The 22890-nt window shown below is 35.7% G+C and overlaps 1 protein-coding gene across 6 annotated transcripts in view; it reads right to left on the bottom strand.

Annotated features, from left to right (window-relative positions):
* Positions 1–22890, bottom strand: part of LOC136034829 (uncharacterized) — a 142062-nt gene that overhangs the window by 104316 nt on the left and 14856 nt on the right. For 4 of the 6 annotated variants that reach the window (XM_065716273.1, XM_065716276.1, XM_065716271.1 and 1 more), the window contains exon 3: positions 5728–5867. In XM_065716273.1, the coding sequence (XP_065572345.1) occupies positions 5728–5840 (113 nt within the window). In that variant the 5' untranslated portion in view covers positions 5841–5867. Of the gene's footprint in view, positions 1–5727; positions 5868–14668; positions 14991–22890 lie in introns of those variants that run through there. The other 2 variants (XM_065716275.1, XM_065716272.1) reach the window with 2 other exon arrangements.

Below are 22890 nucleotides of genomic sequence, written 5' to 3' on the forward strand. Positions count from 1 at the left end.
GATCAAATAGCTCCCTCTCTCCCCTCGGGGATTACTTCGTAGATGTAATACTTACAGTCTGTATTTGATAAAAATAACTCTATTACACAAATATTTGATCGAGGCTATCAGAGGTGAGCACTCCTCCTCCCAACTGCCTCGTTCAAATTTTTTCTTGAAACTAAATCCCGTTAAATCCTTTCACGCGAAGTCGGATCCAATATTCAAAAGCAAAGATGTACTTTGAATATGAATGGTAAGAGCTTACAAAAATCAAACAGTTCGTGGTAACGAACTGTAGTAAGAAGCGACCCGGCTCAATAGTAAACGAAACTATAAAAAACGGAATTTTGACGCCAAAAGATACATCAGAAAATTGGATTTTCATACTGATTTTAAATATATGTTTCATCAAATTCAGTCTTTGTCATCAAAAGTTACGAGCCGGAGAAAATTTGCCTTGTTTTGAAAAATGGGGGGAAACGCCCCCCAAAAGTAATAGAATCTTAACCAAAATCACACCATAGCATTCAGCGTATCAGAGAACCCTATAGCGAAAATTTCCTGCTCCTATCTACAAAAATGTGGAATTTCGTATTTTTGCCAGAAGACAGATCACGGGTACGTGTTTTTTTGGGTTTTTTTTTAAGGGGTCATCGTATCGACCAAGTGGTCTTAGAATCTCGCAAGAGGACTCATTCTAACAGAAATGAAAAGTTCTAATGCCCTTTTTAAGTAACCAAAAAAGTTGGAGGGCACCTAGGCCCCCTCCCACGCTCGTTTTTTCCCAAAGTCAACGAATCAAAATTTTGAGATAGCCATTTTGTTCTGCATAGTCGAAAACCATAATGACTATGTCTTTGGGGATGACTTACTCTCCCAGAGTCCCTGGGGGAGGGTCTGCAAATTAGAAACTTTAACCAGTGTTTACATACAATAATGGTTATTGGGAAGTGTACAGACGTTTTCAGGGGGATTCTTTTGGTTTGGGAGGGTGGGAGGATCTTTCCTTGGAGGAGTATGTCATGGGGAAAAAGAAATTCAATGAAAAGGGCGCAGGATTACTATAAAAAAAAACAATGAAAAAATAAATATGAAAAGTGTTTTTTCAATTGAAAGTAAGGAGTAGCATTAAAACTTAAAACGAAACAGAGATTATTACGCATATGAGGGGTTCTTCTCGTCCTAAATATCTCGCTCTTTATGCTATAGTATTTTTAGTAATTTCAACTATTTATTCTACGGCCTTTCTGATTCAGGGGTCATTCTTAAAGAATTGAGACAAAACTTAAGATTTAGTGTAATGAGCGAGGCATTAACGAGGGGACAAACCCCCTCATATACATCATAAAAATATAAGAATATAAAAGTTTGTTACGTAAGTTAATTCTTAAGTTACGTATATTTTTTACTAATAAAAACGTTCGTTAAAGATTAAAAGTTCTTGTTGCCTTTTAAAGTAACCAAAAAATTGGAGGGCAATTAGGCCTCCTACCCCACCCCTTACTTCTCAAAATCGTCTGATCAAAACTAAGAGAAAGCCATTTAGCCAAAAAAGAATTAATATGCAAATTTCATTTTAATAATTTATGTGCGGAGAGCCAAAATCAAACATGCATTAATTCAAAAACGTTCAGAAATTAAATAAAAAAAAATTAGTTTTTTAACTGAAAGTAAGGAGCGACATTAAAGCTTAAAACGAATAGAAATTACTCCGTGTATGAAAGGGGCTGTTCCCTTCTCAACGCCCCGCTCTTTACGCCAAAAATTTTCAGTGTTTTAAAAAGTGAATTTGAGAGAAAGAGTCGAACTTCAGCGTAAAGAGCGGAGCGTTGACGAGGAAACAGGCCCTTTCATACACGGAGTAATTTCTGTTCGTTTTAAGTTTTAATGTCGCTCCTTATTTTCAGTTAAAAAAAACTACTTTTTTTTTATTTAAAACAAATTTTACTAAAACTGAATGGTATAACATTCTTATTTGGAATCACAACATTGATTGATTCTCAGCGAATAATCCGTTTCAGCTTGACACCCGTCTTGGCTGTGTTGGTCCTCGACAATGTTCATGCGGTTTTCGTTCAAGCATTCTGAACCGGCAAGAGAGAATTACAGTCCAGATTCGGCACTGGCACCTCAATGTTTCACCGCCTGACTTGTACATATGCCTGATAACACCAATTAGCCGCTATGGTGTGGATTTTGCAATTATCATGACTGGCACAGGCTTTTACAATCTTGAAGACACCAGCCCAAAGTTGCAGGGTCCAGACCGGAAGAACTTCCATTCCACTCAGTTATCTGAAGGAAGGCTCGATAGAAGTGGTATCGAGGGGGTGAGAAGGTTCCCATATAAATCAACCCCCTTTACACTCAACCCATCCAACTCAATCCTCGTTCAACACAACCCCCATACAGCCTAGCCTCCGTTTAATTCAATCCGACTTATCTCAGCCATCATTCCACTCAACCACCGTGAAATTCAACCCTCATTTAACCGAGCCCTCATGTAATTTAAACCCGTTTAACCCGATCCATTTTACCAAACTCTGTGCCACTCAACTCTCGTTCTATTCGACCCTTGCAACAGATTAGGCTGGATGGGGCTGAATTAAATGGTGGTTGGGTTGCATGCGGGTTGAGTTAAAAGGGGGTTGATTTGCATGAGATTGAACAAAATAAGAGTTGATTTGCCTAAGGGTTGAGTTACATGTTAGGGTAACTTGAACGGGGGTTGAGTTAACTGGGATGAAATTGAGTAGAGATGGAGTTGAATGGCAAGTCAGTCGACGTGGTGACAACGACGCTTGAAGTGAGCGAGGGTTGTGTTGAACAAGGGTTGACTTAAATGAGTTGAGTTGAAGAAGGTTGATTCAAATCGGGGTTAAGTCAGAAACACACCAGCTGAGGATGTGAGTGTAAGTCTTCCAGGATTGAAAAAGGACTTTGACGTTGAAGGGTTACTCAAGAAAAGCCTATTTCATGGAGAGAGGAGCATTTTAATCCTTTTATCCTTTTAACAGCTGAGTCTGGCTTTAACGAGTTCATTTTTTAAAACTGTGTCTTGGTTGAATTCTGAAGCAGAAAACCTTGCTGCGTTTTGCAAGTGTAAGCCCAAAAATTTATTTGCATTTTTGAAATGCTGCCTAAAGTAAGCCAAATCGTTGGCACAGATAACCCCAATATCATAGCTCTACTTGCTATGGCATCCTATGCACCACCTGCCCTCCATCAATATTGTAACAGTTAGAAGGTTTGGGGGACAATAGATCAAACCTGGAGCATCCTTTATAGATGAAGTCTCCAAAAGATGTCTTAATCAGGACTCCTCATAACTTTAAACACTAGTAGAAAATATGTTTTCTAATGGGTAATGATTTCTAATATGTAAACATAATGTGGCTGCTTCCCTAGCGTAACTTCAAACGCTAAAAGGTAATAGGTTTTTAGATTTTTCTCTCAATTATGCTACCTAAGAAGGTATGGCTAAAATTTGGCGGAGCATTTTTGGCTGGACTAAAATTTAGGCCTGTAAGTACAATTTGGGTTATTTACCGGTTTTACATATTTGGGTAGTTTTAATATGTTATTCTCCCGATTTTTATTAACATTTTGTGCAAAAATCATTTGTGTTGCAATTTGTTCTAAGTTTCACCTTTTTTCACGTAGACTAGCCTATAAATTTCCTGTTTTGTCTGATGCATTTTCTTTCGTAGCAAAATAATTTGATTCTTATGTTCAACGTTTAATACGAGTTAGGTTTCTCGTTTTCTTTTTGGTTTGTGTTACTCCAATCTACCTTGGTACACGAACGATAAACGTTTTCATTTTTAACGGGTTAGAAAATTATTATTAAGACTAATTCATGCTAACTCACTTTTCTAAGTTTTAATTTTGTGTTTGCATATAGATTAAGTTTGATTTAAACACAAATAAATAAATAAACGGTTTTTTCGTACGTAACCATTTAGTGTATCTGATTGAGTACGACTTTTTGTGTACGGCATCACGAACTTTCCCCCTGGAATCAATAATAATAATATAACCTATACAAAACTGTCAATTCTGAAAATATTAATTTTTTTTCATTTTAACAAATAGCCAATTATGAGCCAAATTACAAATTGTTTTCGTGCAGTAAAATTAAATCGAAACCTAAAAGAAAGAAGGTGAGATTTCAATTCATGCGCAGTAAGATAAGAAAATTAAACTGGGAGAATTTACTTCTTCTAAAAATGTACACTGTAACGAAAGTAAAACAGTTCAAAACAGGGATGAAACCTTTTAATTGACAATGAACAGATATAAAAATTTTTAACTGGATATTTCGAACACATATACAGTGTTCATCATCAGCAGTAAAAATAAAAGACATCAGTAAAAACAAAAAAAAAATTATACCTAACAAACTAATTAAATATAGTTTATTGCTCTTATTTTTTTCAAAGCAACAGCGGAAGCAAATCTCTCTGACCTTTTCGGATCCGGTTCATTAGATTTATCTGACATATTACGTGGACAGAGGTCCTAGCTCTTAGGTGAGGTGATATTTACTTTATTTGACCTCAGTAAATTATCATAAATTGAATTCAATCCAAATTCACCTGTATCTCTGTTTATGGAATTATTCTTGAATAAATCCTTTTTTTAATTTCGATTGTTTCCCTGAAAATTTGCTTTAAATCTTAGTCCCTGGAAATCAAAGAAACATTTTCAAACAAAATAAAATGATCTGGATAATTAAAAATATATTCCGAAAGGACCGACGTGAAATCTTCAGGTTTGGTATTTTGCTTTAAAGACGATGAAATAGAATTATGATGTTGTAGCAACCACATCTTTAAATTCTGGTTAGTATGTCCCACATAAGAGCTTCCACAAGCACATGGGATTTTATAAACCCCACTTTGTTGCTCTACGGAAATTCGATCCTTTCCAGAATTTAAAAAACTAGACAAAGTATTACTACCTCTTAGAGCTACCTTTAAGCCATTATTTTGTAAAATTCTTTTTAAATTTTTCACTCAACCCTGGAACATATGGTAGAGAACAAAAAACATCTTTCTTTTCTGTTGTTTCCAGAATATCGTCAGAAAATTCTAGAAATTTTTTTTCTTCTTTACGAAAAAGTCTGGTCAATTAACCAACCCGTAAAATGGTTACTTATGAAAATCTCTTTTAACAACAAGAATTCCTCCTCAATGAATTTTGGAGAGCAAATTCTGAAAATGGAGTCAGTTAAGGATATGACTAAACCAGTTTTTACTTGGCGAGCATGACCGGAGAAAAACGACAAAAATCTGTTATTGTTAGTAGGTTTTCTGTAAATCTTAAAATCCAGACTATTTTCATTTTTTAAAAGAAGAACATCCAGAAAAGGAAGTTTCTTATCCTCTTCTAATTGTATTGTGTATTTTAAATCACCTCCCCAAAAATTAAGATGTTCTAAAAAACCTTTTAATTCCTCTTCCCCATAATTCCATACTGAAATTATGTCATCCATATATCTATCCCAAAATATGTATAAAATATGAATCTAGCGCTATTGTTTCAATATTTTCTACAAAAACGATTTGCTAATAAAGGACTAAAGGGAAGTATGTCCTTTAAGTCCGCCATGGAAAGGCAGTGTGGTCTTCGAAGTTATCTATGTACACTGTAATACTTAAACTTTGCACTTTCTTCGTAAAGCCAAATCCCACTCATTCAATCTTAAAAACACTCAACCTTCATAAAATAAGGTACACTTACCTCTGCCGTAGTTTCCGCTTGTGGTTATGCAGCATAACCCCTCCTGTGCTTTCTAGTCCACCCATGATGTTGTTGATATCGTGGCCACCAGCCACGCCTCCTCCCACCACCATTTTAGTGTTTACTTCTTATTCTCCAGTCTGCAAAACAAAAGAATGAAATTGCGGATACACCTAACATAGGCAGCTACTCAGTCATAAAACAATTTTGCAAATTTGAATTTTTAAAATGTTGTGTTTCATTGCTAATAACACCGGTTACGATTTGGCTATTTTGCATTTTCCAAAGCAAATATCCACCAGTCATAATTGCAGCGATAATTGCATACTATAGGAGAGTAACCCTCCACTCAAAGTAGTCAAAATTTTCAAAAGAGGCCCTTCCAATGAAACACTTTTCTCTTTTTCTTCACCCAACTTTATTAAGCAATTGGAAAGTCGTAGAGAGATGGATAAAGCTTCATATGACAGACAATACTTGCACTCATACACTTTTTGAAAGTGATAGTACTTCTTTTGAGTGCCACATGGCATCAAAGAGTACTGCTTTTGAATGCCGTATCCGGAATGGAGACAGTTAGAAAACTTTATTAAGCAATTGGAAAGTCGTAGAGAGATGGATAAAGCTTCATATGACAGACAATACTTGCACTCATACACTTTTTGAAAGTGATAGTACTTCTTTTGAGTGCCACATGGCATCAAAGAGTACTGCTTTTGAATGCCGTATCCGGAATGGAGACAGTTAGAAAACTTTATTAAGCAATTGGAAAGTCGTAGAGAGATGGATAAAGCTTCATATGACAGACAATACTTGCACTCATACACTTTTTGAAAGTGATAGTACTTCTTATGAGTGCCACATGGCATCAAAGAGTACTGCTTTTGAATGCCGTATCCGGAATCAAGACAGTTAGAAAACTTTATTAAGCAATTGGAAAGTCGTAGAGAGATGGATAAAGCTTCATATGACAGACAATACTTGCACTCATACACTTTTTGAAAGTGATAGTACTTCTTATGAGTGCCACATGGCATCAAAGAGTACTGCTTTTGAATGCCGTATCCGGAATGGAGACAGTTAGAAAACTTTATTAAGCAATTGGAAAGTCGTAGAGAGATGGATAAAGCTTCATATGACAGACAATACTTGCACTCATACACTTTTTGAAAGTGATAGTACTTCTTTTGAGTGCCACATGGCATCAAAGAGTACTGCTTTTGAATGCCGTACCCGGAATGGAGACAGTTAGAAAACTGGTTGGTTCAACTGAGAAAGGTATTATTAATGGGAATACGCACATCTTATTGATAGGACCATCTTTTTATTTTAAAAAAAGGAAAAAATATCAAACTGTGATTTCTGAATCTATGATGCTATATTTATTAATTTACTTGGATTGCGGGTTCATAATGGTATGTGAAGCAAAATCTTCGCCAAGCGAAAAAAGTGTAATGAATTTGTGAGCAGTTTTAGTGAGCATTTCAAACAGTTCGTGTTAACAAATTGTAGTAAGGAGCGACCCAACTCAATAGTGACCGAAACTCTAAAAACGGAATTTTGATACCAATAGTTACATCAAAAGAATTGCATTTTAATGCTGATTTTAAATATATATGTTTCATCAAGTTTAGTCTTACCAATCAAAACTTAAGAGCCTGAGAAAACTGGGCTAATTTTTGAAAAAGGGGAAAACACTCTTAAAAGTCAGAGAATCTTAATGAAATATCACAGCATTAGATTCAGCGTATCAGAGAAGACTACTGTAGAAGTTTCAAGCCTCTATCTACAAAAATTTCGAATTTTGTATTTTTTGCCAGAAGACAGACCATGGATACGTGTTTATTTGTTGTTTTTTTTTTTTTTTTTTGTCTTTTTCTTCCCAGGGGTGATTGTATCGACCCAGTGGTCCTAAAATGTCAAGTGAGGGCTCATTCTAACGGAAACTAGAAGTTCTAGAGCCATTTATAAGTGACCAAAAAATTGGAGGGCACCTAGGCCCCCTCGCACGCTCATTTTTCTCCCAAAGTCACCGGATCAAAATCCTGAGATAGCCATTTTATTCACCATAGTAGAAAACCTAACAACTATGTCTTTGGGAGCGACTTACCCCCCCCCCCCCCCGCAGTCCCAGTGGGAGGGCCTGCAATTTACAAACTTTTACCTGTGTTTACATATAGCCTAGTAATGGTTACTGGGAAGTGTACAGACGTTTTCAGGGGATTTTTTGGTTTGGGGGGAGAGTTGAGTGGTTATGTGGGAGGATCTTTCCATGGAGGAACTTCTCAGGGTAGAAGAGAATTTCTATGAAGGGGGCGCAGGATTTTGTAGCATTATTTAAAAAGAAAAAAGGGAAAAAAGAAAAGAAAAAAAAGAAAATAAAGACATTTTTTTCACCTGAAAGTAAAGAGTAGTAGTAAAACTTAAAACGAACATAAAATATTACGTATATAAGGGGATTCGTCTCCTCCACCATACCTTGCTCTTTAAGCTAAAGTATTTTTAATAATTTCAACTATTTTTTAACGGCCTTTGTGATTCAGGGTGATTCTTAAGGATTTGGGATAAAATTCAAGCTTTAGTGTAAAGAGCGAGGTGTTGACGAGGGGGAAAACCCCCTCATATACGTAATAAAAATACACAAGTATAGAAGTACGTTACGTAAGTTAATTCGTAAGGTATTAATGTTTATTGCTAACAAAAAAGGTTCGTACAAAAAAAAAAATCGAATTGCATTTTTAAGTAGCCAAAAATAGGAGGGCAATTAGGCCTCTTCCCCCACTCCTTTTTTTGTCAAAATCGTCCGATCAAAATTATGAAAAAGCCATTTAGCAAAAAAAAAAATATGCAAATTTCGTTTTAATTATTCATGTGCGGTGAGCCAAAATCAAAACATGCATTAATTCAAAAACGTTCAGAAATTAAATAAAAAAAAAACACATTTTTTTAACTACAAGAAAGGAGCGACATTAAAACTGAAAAAGAACAGAAATTATCCCGTATATGAAAGGGGTTCTCTCCTCCGCAACGCCTCGCTCTTTACGCTAAAGTTGTTTTATTATTTTAAAAGGTAGAGTTGTGACAAAGAGTCAAACTTAGCGTAAAGAGCGGGGCGTTGGGGAGGGGACAACCTTTTCATATACGGAACAATTTCTGTTCGGTTTAAGTTTTAATGTCGCTCCTTACTTGCAGTTAAAGAAACTTGTTTTTTTTTTTTTTTTTTTTATTACAGAAAGGAAGAGGATATGAGACAGCGCGAGAGCGTTGTAAAGACTAGTGGTGTGAAAACGACTGAAATAAAGCTTCTACGAAACAATCGAAGCATAAAAGGCAGAGGTCAGGCAAGAAATGTGAGTGATCGGAAGACTGCTAGTGCGGCGGATAGAGGTATCGTTAGGAAAGCCTAGGTATGATGTTCAGTCAAGTGTCGTAATAACAAAGTAGAAAGTGATATAATTTGAAATGATTGATCGTCATGGGAATCGGGAAGAACAACTTCTGATTTTTCCGAACTGAATTTGAAGCCAGAATCACGATATTCACCAAATAAAGGGCAAAATTTTCAAAAACACCCTCAACGGTCCAACTAAGGTCTAAGATACCTCCCATATATAAGGGAGTTTTCTGGCAAATTAATGACATGAATTTACTTGACAGAGATCATCCATAAAAACCTTCGAATTCAATAAGCAGTATTCATGCTGAGTAGATCTGCTTCGGTTCATTGTTTTTAGTATTTACCAGACCTTGGGAAATTCCAAGAGTTCTATCATAAAGCATAAAACATGTTGGCTTCTAAAAAGAACTGATTTGGAAAAAAAAGTTATTCTTACGGAAGTAAGGAACGAAGTTGAAAGTTAAAATGAGCAAAAAAATTATTGCCTCACAGATCATGCAAGATATTTTTACAAAACTAGCTCAAGTAAACGGACTCCTGGTATTTTTCAATATTTGTAGAATCCCAAAAACTAGCACTTTACTGAAAAATCAAAACTGACAAAAAAGATGCTGTCTTAGGAGTGAACAATTGCATAAGAAGCATGTAGAAAATAAAAGACTAGTTTTATCAGGCTCTCTACAGTCTTTCAACCGTCCATGGCGTCGGTAACATTTGGTATAAAACAGTAGTTCTTCAAAAAACTCAAGTTAACTCAGTTTTCAGTAAAGCACTAGTTTTGTAGATATATCTTGCGGAATCTGCTAAGCAATAATTGTTGTTTGTTTAAGACACAACTTCGCTCTTTACTTCAGAAATAATTTTTTTAAAGCTAATTTCTGGTCGTTTCATTTTTCTTTTTTTTTTAATATGCTCAACCCGACGTTAATAAAAGATCTTTGTTCAGGTTTGTCTAATCCTTTGTCAAAGCTTCTACAACTTGGTTCCAAGCCATGAAAACTTGATTGGGTCTTAGAAATTGCATACTCTTGGTATTTCGGCAAAAATTGATTTATTGTGGCACAAAATAGCAGAAAACGCCATATTGCTATGACAGGATGTCTTTTGTCAAACAGTTCGTGGTAACGAACTGTAGTAAGGAGGGACCCAGCTCAATAGTAACCGAAACTCTAAAAAACGGACTTTTCATATCAATAGTTACATCAAAAGAATTGCATTTTAATGCTGATTTTAAATATATAAGTTTAATTAAGTTTAGTCTTACCCATCAAAAGTTACGAGCCTGATATTTTTTTTTTATTGTCTTAAAAGTGGAGTTGTGACAAAGAGTCAAACTTTGCGTAAAGAGCGGGGCGGTGTGAAGGGGACAACCCCTTTCATATATGGAATAATTTCTGTTCGTTTTAAGTCTTACTTGAAATTAAGAGAAAACTTGTTTTTTATTTAATTGCTTAACAAGGGCACTAGATACTGTACTTTTTGTCCAAATCAGCTCTCTCAATATTCTTAGACCACTGGTTCGACAAAATCATACATGTAAAAAAATAAAGAAAAAGAAAAAGGAGACACGTCAGTATTACCCATATATAGGAGCGATTTTCCTTGTTGTTTAGGGTAAGGGACTGTATTTTTTTAGTTTCGGGTCTTCGAATCTGTTGATTCCAATGGTATAGACCTACTTTTATTCCGATCTCCCTCATTTGTGACGGTCGCAATAAACTTTTACTACTAAATTAAACCTATACAATAGTAATCATTCCCAAATAACTTTCAGATGATAAATTCTTCTCATTATATAATTTAATAAAAACACGTTTTTTAAATTCTCAGTTACTATGGACTGTGACTCGCTCTCTACTTTCAGCTATTGCTGCAAACGTGAATCGACTCGATAGCCTGTCAGTAAATTTTGCTTTAACTTCAATGAGCGGGTTTCTTTGAAAAATAGTTTTTTCTGTTCAAGATGAGCCATACCAATGCTTAAAGCTGTCCATGTGTTTGGTCGTGAAAGCTCCTCTTTTGAAATAAATACTTGGCTGGGGCAACGCTGTGCTGCTATCCTAATCTTATCAACACCAGCATTAACTGCGCAACGGATCTAACCACGAGTCGGCTTTGCTCAGGAAACATTAAAGACTTATTACACATTTATGAATACCCAGATCAGAGTCAAAGCACTAGCGCTGACTAAGTAAAGAGCAAATTACCTCCCGTTTAATCTCTTTTTTTCCTGGTCCCTTCGCATGGAAGAGAGTAGGTCGTAGATACTTGGTAGGGGGCTCATTTAATGAAATAGTAAACGTTCTAGTGGCCTTTTTAATGACAAAAAGTGACTGGACGACATCCATCCGCTTCTCGTGCCTTTTTTCTGTCTCAGGGGAGCCCCTGCACGCCCACCCTCCCTCTCCCAAGCTATTGGATTAAATTGCCAGATAGCGATGTTTCTCAGAATAGATCCTTAAGTTCTAAGGCTAAGATTCTCCCAAAAGTGGCGCTTAAAAAAGGACTGAAACTTTTCTCCTAAATGGCTTAAGCTTAAATCTGTAAGTTTCCAAACAGTTTTGTTTGTGCTTAAAAATTAATTTAAAAACATTTTCACAAAACGAGTTTTTCAACAAGTTTTTCAAACAAAACAAATTACAGTAGAGAGTGGAATCAAATAGTTGGTGGTAAGGAATCGTAAGTAAGGAGCAAGTCAGGCCAATAGAGATCAAAACAGTAAAAAAAGGAATTTTGATAACAATTAATGCATCATAAGAATTGGCTTTTAATGCTGATTCTAAATATACAAAATTAACTAAGTTTAATGGTACTCACTAAAAGCTACGAGCCTCAGAAAATTCGCCTGATTTTCAAAAAGGGGGAAACACCTTCAAAAAGTAAATTGATATTAATGAAAATCATACTATCATACTCAGCATATCAGAGAATAAGACGATAGAGGTTTCAAGATTCTATCTACTAAAATGTAAAATTTGGTATGTTTGCCGGAAGAAAGGTCTCGAATGCATGTTTATTTGTCCTAGGTTTATTTTGTTGTTGATCTTGTTTTTTCCCCGGGGGTGAAGGTATTAAATCAATGGTCTTTGAATATCGGGAGAGGTCTTATTCGATGGAAAATAGAAGTTCTGATGCCCTTTTAAGAGACCAAAAACATTGAAGGGCAACTAGAGACCTTTTATGCTCCTTTTTTCCCAAAGATATCCGATCAAAATTTTGAGACAGATATTTGATTCTGCATCGTTGAAAGTTTCATCTCTGGGATGATATGTCCCCTCAAACCCCCGGGTAAGGGCTGTAAGTTATGCAATGGGTCCAATGTTTACAATATGGTATTCATTATTGGAGAAATACACAATTTACTTGTGGGGAGGGTGATTTTCAGCAGAGAAAGTTTTTCTACAGGAAGAATTTCCTTTGGGGAGGGAAGTTTCTAAGGGAAAATTTACACGGGGAGACGGGATTTCCTGTCATGACTCAAAAAACGGTCAGAAATTAAATTAAAAAAACATGTTTTTCAGCTGAAAGCAAGCAATAAAACTTAAAAAACAGAAATTGCCCCATATATGAGGGGGGCTGCACCTTCCTCGTCCCTCACTCTTAACGCTTAGGTTTGACTTTTTGTCCCAACTCTTTAAGAACGACCGCTGGAACACAGTGGCCGCTGAACTTGAAAAGTAATGCATAAGAACTTTAAAGCGTCAGCGTAAAGAAAGAGAGCTGAGGCAGCGGCAGTCCCCTCGAATATACAATATTTTTTGTTAGTTTTCAATTTTAATGTAGCTGTTTACTTTCAGTTAAAAAAACAGGTTTTTTTTAATTAATCCCTAAAAAGAGCAGAAAGTCAGTTATATAGTAAATTAAACTTAAAATGAACAATAATTACTATGGATGAATAAACGAAACCTGAAACGAACATTAATTGAAATGAATGATTAGTCTAAATTTAGAACGAACAGAAATTACATAAATAAAAGTGGAGGCAATACCCCTTTAAAACCCACAAAAGACTAGTGTCATTTGCACTTTACTGAAAGCGAAATAAATTTTAAACAGTTTTCCTTTTATTATTACAGCATTGGAAAATCAAAATCACCCAATTATCAGGAATTCTTTCCTTTATGTATCATTATCAGTGGCAACACTATAACGTTGCCCATAGTGAAGGCGATGCAGCTTCAATGTTTTAATTTTATTTATTTATTTACAATTTTTCCCCAGAGGTACTTCATATAGAAGACGTGGTTGTAAAAACTTCAGAGGGGCTCATTCGATTGGAAATCAGAAGTTTTAGTGTTCTTTTTAAGAGTCAAAGCGATAGGGGGGTAACTAGCTCTCCTCCCATGTCCTTTTTCCCCAAACTCATCCGATAAAAATTTTGAGATAGCCATTGTGTTAAAACTAGTATTTACACTAGCCTAACAATAGATTTCATCAAATTAGCGTCTTGCCAAAATTTATGGGTAGTGCCTGGCACATATGCAAGAACATTTTTCGAGGGACCCAATTTGAATAAGAAAGCCAAAAAGAAAGAATTATACAGAGAAAAATAATCAATGGCGGGAGAAATCAGTATTAATAGGACACAAATTGAATATTTTCTTTACTAGTTATTCTTTAATCTCTCAAATTTCATTATAACCATCTGAACCTGAAAAAACACATAAAAAAATAATAGGTACAAACAAATGAGCATTTCACAGCTTACACTTCTGTAAGTCATAAAAAATATAAAAGGAAAATTTCACGTACCATAATCCGTCAAATTAGCTTTTCAAAATTTGCGAGCATACCTGTTTGTATCTGCAAAATTTTGTTTTTGGAGACTAATCCGCAAAAAACAAACGTATACACAAGGGAATTATAAATATAAAAAAGATAAAAACGAGGGCCATCGGTCAGCATGCAAAAAAGTTTCTAAAGGAGTTTCGTATTGATTCCTCGGTACAATCTTGTCACTTATTGCTAAATTAAACTGAAACAATTAGAAGTATTCGCTCTCTAAATTTGAAAAATCGTGAAACGAAATAGTTAAATAATGACCAGGACTTAAAATATATTAGATCTAAACAAGGTTTGAACTTGATTAAATTTTTGCTAAAATAATGTGAAATACATTTGTTATGCCAGAGACAAAACAAATTGCCTGAGCCATTATCTTCATGAAACGATTGGTAGTGCCACAGACTCAAAGTGGGGATCTTTCGACCCCTGCTGCATCCCCCCAAAAAATATCGACATTTGCACAAATTTTCCTATAATTTCATAAGTTTTCTTTTTTTTTCCTTTTTTTTCAAAATTAGGCTCCATCCCCATCAGGATTAACTATGTGACTACTTTTTGCGTTCTCCCCTTATTTCTTGACGGATTTGATCAATTTGGCTTCTAAATGGGTCTCTAAAGATGGAGCAGCAATAACGGGTAGTTTTGCAGTAATCGGTATCCCGTATTTTTTAGCCCTATTTAAAAAAGAAATGGAAACTGTACAGCCCAGATTTAATTTGCATGGCCACATGTATCACAGTAGGAAAAAAAAGATCAAACCTTCTTGAATGAATCCTAAAATATTTCAAAATATCCCTAAACATAGTCTAGTATCCAACCTAGCATGTTCTTAATACACACAAAAACATAAATTGCACGATAGAATTTGAATCCATAAGACTGACACTTAATTCCAGCTCTCTGGAGTGGACGGAGAGAGTAATAGATTATTTTTAGTTTCCATCCCACGGCTCAAACTAAGAATGAGGCAGGAAGGGAGACATCTCAGTCTTCATAACACATTCAGTGTCTCTGGAGCTACTAGTCAAATGCCTTCATTTGGCTAGTCCGAATAAACTGTAAGCGGTATAATCACGGTTGCAGCTGTAGCCTCAACCAAGTAAAGAGCGGACCACAGCCCTTAGTAACTAAGATTTAAAAGATTTGTTCTAAAAAAAGAGTATAGTAACACATATTTCTCATGTAATTTAATTTTAGAAAGTAGTAATTTTAATGAATTCAACTGAACCGCAGTTTTAATTACGAGACGCAAATTCTAATAATTTTGAAAAAGATCCTGAAACACCAAGAAATAATGCCAAATTGAGAAAAAAAACTATACCATTGAAACTGCCACTCTGGAAAAGCCTTAGTCGGAGGTTTACAATCCCCATCTCAATCAACAATGAAAATCAGTATATACTGCGTGGGATGCACTTAAGTGTCTCGTTTTTTCCGTTTCATAGACAGCGAAATAGTGCTGCCTAAGCAAAGAGCCAAGTGGGCTGAATCAATAATATCTTTTTTTTTTTAAGGCATTTCGTATGAAAGGAATTGTCATAGAAACTTTGCAAGTGGCTAATTTTTTGGCTAATTGAACGTTCTGCCCTCTTTAAGAGACAAAAGTGATTGGAAGGGAGCCAGACACCTCTCACGCCACTCCCCCCTCAGAAAAAAACATCCTATCAAATTTTGAGGCAGCCATTTTGTTTAGCATAGTTGAAAGCTCCAATTATTGCGCCTCTATGGATGACATGACGCTCAAAGCCCTGAGGAAAGGGCTATAAGTAATGCAATTTATTGATTACACACATTATTTTTGTTACTGGATCAGCTTTCAGAGAATACTGCGGGAAAATATTGAAGTATATCAAAAACACTATATGCATGCATGTTGTCAAAAGGGCGCATTTCAGGAACAGCTTAGGGTATTAAGCTGGAATTTTCAGGGCTTGATGAAAGGGTGTTCAATTGACCAAGAGGCAATATGTTCGCACTATTGCTACTACTACTACAACTACTACTTCTACTGCAATTGTTTCTCAGGATAATGGCCTTAAGGTAAAAATTAAAGCGACGTTGAGTCGGAAGTTGAACTAAAATATAAGCACACTATGTCAGCAATCAGGGGCATAACTAGCCAAATTGTTAGGGGGACACCAAGGGATTTTACGGAATGGCTAGTAACTTTTACCGATGGTTTTTCACCAATAACAAGCATAATGTCCGTTTCGAATATGGAACTTGAGAGCGCAGTTCAGCCTGAAGAATCGTATAGCTTGAAGAAGAATAGCTACTTAGTTCAGTTTCTCGCAAGAAACACGCGTATTAATAGTTGATCTAGTGGAAAAGGGAGCAATACAAGAGAAAACAAGCGATAATACGATTTATATACAAACAAAACTCAGAAACGAGAAATTGACAATTTAAAATACAAATACGGATTAAACATAGAATGAAGAAAATGCAACTACAAAACTTCCGATAAAAAGTCAAACGTGTTGGATCGGCAATATCAAACCGCATCATGGCAAGATGATTAAAACAGTCATCGTCTATCCATGTACGTGAACGTCTCATGACCAATCTCATTTTGCTGAAACTTCTTTTCACCATGGCCAATGTTGTGATGCTGACAAAACCCATTGGTAAACTGACCAGAGAGTCGGACACATTGATTTAACTGCATAAATTTCACGGAATAGGGTATCAAAAATGGTGGGATCAATGACTTTATAGCTTTTGACCTCAGTCCTGGTTATTCTTTAAAGTTGGAACTTATCTTTGGTTAGTGAACCGAATTTTTGCCGCTGCTGCTTTTGATGCCTTGATATCTCTCTCTATCTGATCAGTCTTGGACGATGGCATACAAGATATTTCGTGTCACCCTGAATTTTTGTGTTTGCAATCACCAGATCAAGCTGCTCAATCTGAAGCTTTTCTACGGCAACCTTCGTCTTAAACAGAACTTGGCATACGAACATAATAATCAAAATAGAATCAAAGGGAATAATGTGGCGATGCAGAAGTGGAACTATTTATTTTGTTATCTTGTCCTTGTTCTATTCTACTAGTTCGACGAGAACGTCAACAATAGTGTCAAAGCCGGTCCACAACGCTGTCAAACCCTTTGACATGGATGCCCATCTTTTTATTGACAGATTCTTAAGATTCAATAGTATCAACTGCTTGTTTCTAAGCAATAGCTCGTTTCATTCGCCCCGTAAAGACAACATACAGCTCCTGTGAGATTCAAACATTTTTTTAACTATGAAGGTGTTGCTGCAGGGGTGTCCGCAATGAGATTCTCTCTATGAGCCAAGGATCGAATTTAGCGTACTTGTCTTCCCAGTTCGGTGGATATGCGTTCCAGGATAACCTGCCCAATACCAGATGTATTGCTTCCGTAATCATAGCTTTAAAAGATAAGCACCCCTCAGCTTGCGCCTTACTTTTCTAAGCAGTAGCGCACGACCAATTCTATTCTTTTGGTTGCTTATGTGTCAAACGGGTTGAAAACAACCTTTTTAGCAGCTAAAATCCATTTGGGCTCGTTGTTTTCTGTGAAAATAGTATTGATCTGTTTATATGATAGTCTCTGTCGAATATATTCATGCCCCGCAACACTTTATTTTTCCTCGATTCATTCTTAAATTCGACATATCTTATTCTTTTCATTAATCTATTGCTTTGCACTAGAGCTTGATCATCCAACTCCCGCATTTTGAAACTAATATGTGGGTATTTAGGATGGGCGTGAGTCTCTTTACCGCCCACAACTCATAATCTACTACCACTTAATATGTTATAAAAGGTGACCGAGACCTTGCCACTTTGTGAGTAACTGGTACTAGTTGCTACAGAATGAAGTTTACGGCCAGTCTTTCCAGTCAGTAAAACCGCAGCATTTGCCGACTGAGAATAGTATTTTTCATGCTTTTCATTTAACCCAATGACAAATTGTGGCACCATCAGTAAAATCAGGGCATGTCTTGGTAAAACCACAGCATTTACCGACTAAGATTAAGATTAAGATTTTGGTAGATATCATGTCATAATTTTCATTTTCATTTACACCGCATATAAAATTGTGATGCTGTTAGTACAATAACCGAACGAGTGGTTACAACCGCAATATTTACCGACCAAGGTCGAGATCATAGTCTCATCCAATGGTTTCATCATTTTCTATGGGCCATAGATCTAATAAAATAGCATCACAGTCATTTAAATTTACATAACAATGATGTAACATTTACTTGCAAGTCAAATGTATAATAATAATATCCCCTAAGCCTATTTCCAGTAATCAATTTTTCCCTTCCACGGGAAATATTTAAGTAGATAAGAAACACACAATTCATAGGTTACAGAGAAAGCAATATGAAGGTTATCGATCCAGAAACTATGCAGATAATTCTCTAAGTGGGAACAACAGATCAGATAGTAACTATTTACAAGAACATAAGATAAGGAATTATTTGTTGGCTCAGGTGCCTAAGGCACCATTTTCTTGGGAAAATCTTTGGTCTTACGTTCTATTCCTACAGCGGACAAAAATCCTTGATGACGGATCATAAAGGATCCCTGTGGAAAATATCTTGAAAAAATGTCTTGTGGAAAAAACGCACTGAAGAAAAAAATTGATGAAAATGCCTTGAAGAAAAAAATATCTCATAGAAATTGTCTTGAAGAAAAAATATCTCGAAAAAAAATTTGAAGAAAAAGAAATCTCGAAGAAACAAACGCCTTGAAGAAAAAAAATCTTGACGAAAATATCTGGAAGAAAAAAAAATATTGAAAAAAAGAAATCTTAAAAAAAGCTTTGAAGAAAAAAACATCTCCTAAAGTACTGCGTAACGTCCATGTGTGCGCAATACAACATCTTCAGTTACAACCGAGGGTTCCCCACTTGACTGGCAGGCCCTGAGTTTTAGCGAAATAAGTCACACGAGATTACGTCATCCTCAATAAATTTGAATAGGTGAACAATCTCCTATTAAGTAATAAACAAGTGCGCGTAATCAATACCAATGTCTTGAGGGATTAGCAACTTCAAGAATTGCCCTACGGCCCGGTTCAAAAGCATTATGGCGTCATTACGAGGGGCTGCCCGTTCCTTATCCCTAATCTCCCCCTCGTGATTGTAGAAACTTCTGCAAATGCTCATTCGAACGAAAATGACAGTTCTAGTCGAGACCAACCAGGCCTGTCCTAAAACTATTTCTAATATCTGGTTCTTTTTTTACCCGTTAGGACATCTGATCGCCAGTCTGAGGTAACTATTTTGTGGTCACAAAATTTAGGGAAAAGGTAAACATGAATAGAAACAAAACAGACTGAATAGAAACAATCCAGCACCAAACAGCTCAAGAACGGACAACGTTCCATCGAAGGTGTAGTTATCTTAGGCAATCAATAGGTTCTGAGTATCTGAATTTTCACGGACGAAAAGCGTTGTCAAATTTAAGTAATTTATTTTGCTTTATTTATTGTCATAGTTCAACATAACAAACCTGGTACGTATCCTTGGTATTTCAAGTTTTTTGTCATTTCTTCCTCCAAGTTATATTTCAAGTGTGGTCTTCAGCACGAACACTATTTCAACAAAAACTATCAATTAAAATCAAAGAAGGTCTGCCCCTTGCAAATGGCTCCCCTGGTCTTGAGTGTCTTAACATTACGTACTAATATAAAGACATTCCCAAATGTTTCCCCATGGATTAAAATAGGCATAACACAGGTTCTTAATTGAGGGATGGATATGTCTGCTGTTTTGCGAATATCTCATGTGTGGGATAAGACAACGTTATAATTTATAACTTTAAGTGGCTCGAGAGGACGATCAGTTGATGTTTCTTCAAAAGGACTAAACATAAATATTCCCAAAATATCATCCATAAGCTTGAAAAGAGGAGACTTTACAGCAAAAACGATTAAAGAAGACATTGCTTCATTTAATAATACTTGAACATAGGCTACACAAGTCCGGCTTTATGTGGGGGGCAAGGCAACTTAGGAGAATACTAGATGATTCTTCTTCTGAGGGGGAAGGATCATCATAAAATTAAACTGATAAATAATCACAAGGAAATTTGCGGTTACATCACAGGATTCCGTCGATTTACTTGTATTGCCGTTGTAGAGACCAAATATTCAGGAAAAGCTAGCTTATTCAGCTACCTTAGCTTTTAGCTAACTTTACAGACATCACGCAAGAAAATATTTACCGTCGGTGACGGTAATGATTCATAAACAGCAATAAAATATTTTAAGACCACTCCGTGGTTCAGAAAATTCCAATATTTCCAGGCACCATGAAAAAATCATTATTTTAATTCTTAGTGTTTTTGAAGATAGTAATATGTTCTCAAGTAGTTTTTATTAAGTTTTTTTTTTAGCCTATTTGAAAATTTAGTAAATCTTGTAAAATTTAGTAAGGACAGAGGTTCGATAAAACCAAAGTGACGGAAAAAAAACCAGCAGTACATTCTCGTAAGGTCTAGGCTAGACTTTACTCAACATATTGTGACCATTCTATTCTTTTTTTGTCGGGTTTGTACCCATTTTGAATATTAGTGACATGCAGGGCATTGTGGCATTGTATTTCCGTTACTATGCATCCATTTTATGTCTGCTTCGTTGGTACAGGAACCGATAGGTTATTCGATTTTTTAGTGCCACTGATATATTAACATGTTATAATAAGTTTTGATATCAAGCTAAAAGAACAGGCTTGCCTGCGGTTAGGTCCCTTTCATCCTCTTGTGATTATTTTTATTTGCATTCAAGGCCGTATCCATGGGGGTTAAATGACCCCCCCCCACCCGAAATGTTCGTGCGGCTAGTAAAACTTAACAAAAATGAATATAAACCAAATATCGATACGTTTTTTTAACCCCCCCCCCCCCTAGAAAAAAAAAATCTGGGATATGTCTGTTTGCATTGTTGTTTTTTATATTTTATATTGTTTTGTATATGTTTCTTTCGTGAGTATTCTTTTTTTTCTTTTGTTACTCCGCTTTATTATAATGTTAGTGGTTAGTGGGTCAAGGATAAATCATTAGTAGGACAGTTGGTAACCTTGAGCGACTTATATTTATGCTATGAAATCTTGCTCGTAAAAGTTAAGACCAAGACTACACGTCTTCTTCAAACATCTAACAGGGATAAATATTGTTTGGCGAGTGCCACATACATCTCTAAATGACTATTTGAACTTCTGTGCATTGTATCTTTGATGATTTAATCCTCTAAGCAAATACAGCCAAATAGAAGCACTTGAAGAGGTGAAAAAAATACGGCGAAAGTATGAAAGTAAAAAAAAATAGCAACGAAGACAAATTCAAGCTTTGTGCCAAAAAATCTTACGTGTAAATCTCCGTGCCCCGGGAAGGTAAGCATGGTAAACTTCAAAGAAAAGACCCCGTTCACTATCTTTTTTATAACTGTAGGGTGGAGGCAAACTTTTTGCTGCTCCATGAACTGAAAACCGTCCTAAAGGTTGCTACATTTCTGTCGTTTCATGATCATTCAGGAAATGGCTCAATTCGGTTGAACTAGTGTCTTAAGCCCAATACTACTGCTTTAAAGTAGCATTCATTTTCAAGTTTTTTTTATCCATTGAAATCCTTCCGTTAAAATATACAATAACGATTATTGACTTAGCGTTCAATAACGATTTTGCAATCGGTTTCTGTAATTTGTGGTTTTCTATCGGCAATTATAATGACTGAATTACATTTTAAAGAATATATTAAAACCTATCCAATTAATTTTGATTAGTCATTGCAATAAATAATCATTAGTTAATTGTGCTTCAAAGTTCAATAATCTTAAATTAATCCTTTTTTAGATAGGAAATTCTTGGTGCATTCATCTATCAGGATAAATTAAAAATCTTTCTTGTTACAACCTCTCTTAAAACGTACAATGGAGCTGCAGGATTTATTACTCTAATAATTTCTTAATGTTCAACTATAATTTTCGGTATAACAGGGATAACATAGGCGTATAGAGAGGTAAAGTTTAACCACTAGACTTTGGACCTTGCTTTCAATTTACAAATTTGATGCACAAAATTCATTTTGCCGTCCAAACGGCTTTGAATTACAATAAGCTATATAGATGGCGTGTTGAAGCTTATTAGCAAATATTAACTAACTTATTAGCTTATTAGCAAAGATATAGATATTATCTCGTGTAGAAGTACCTAAACCTTCAAATATTTTTCCAGAGAAAGTAACTAGGGGATCCCGGCCTTCAAACAAGAAAAAATTAGGTCTTTTTTCGGTAACAAGATTAATGAAAGCATTAAAATCTTGTGTGCTACCAGCTTCGGCAATTATTTTATTCAATTGAGTCTTCTATACACCGCTGTTTCTCTTCTTAAATGAGTTTCAAGATGACAAGTTTGTTTCATGTGGCAACAGGTTACTGGATGAAGCTTCCTGATCGCTATCTTTACCCAAAAATTTCCGGTGATGTCAATCAGTTCTGGCAAGGCTATGGCAAGCTGCTTTAGTCGCGACAACTCTAGCCAGGATCATATTGGAATTCTCCTCAGAAGGAGTGTAAGACATAAACATGTAGAACATTATAGCTCCAATGTCAAGGTATTACGAAACATTTAAAGGGTTTATCAGGATTGCTGCCAGAGGTTGATGTCCTTGTAACTCAATTTTTCAGCCAAAGCAGAGAATCTATGGTCTTTGGGGCCCAAGCAAATAGACTACAAGCAGAGGAATCTAAATTTATGTTTGGTGACAATGTTAGTCATGTCAGTTAATTCAAATTTTTAATCATATTGACTTTAAAGCATTTTGAAGCTACGGAACTTAATTGATTCTTTAAACTGTTGAAATAAATGGCTGGTTAAGATGGCTAGCTCCAAAAATGTTTTGAAGTCCTTTTGTAAATGTCTACTTCCGCTTCTTTATGACAGCTGCCTGAGCTAAGTTTGTTAACATAAATTAAGAAAGCGATTTTTGACAAAATCAGGC

The sequence above is a fragment of the Artemia franciscana genome, chromosome 13 (genome assembly GCF_032884065.1).
Source record: "Artemia franciscana chromosome 13, ASM3288406v1, whole genome shotgun sequence".
Classification (NCBI taxonomy): Eukaryota; Metazoa; Arthropoda; class Branchiopoda; order Anostraca; family Artemiidae; genus Artemia; species Artemia franciscana.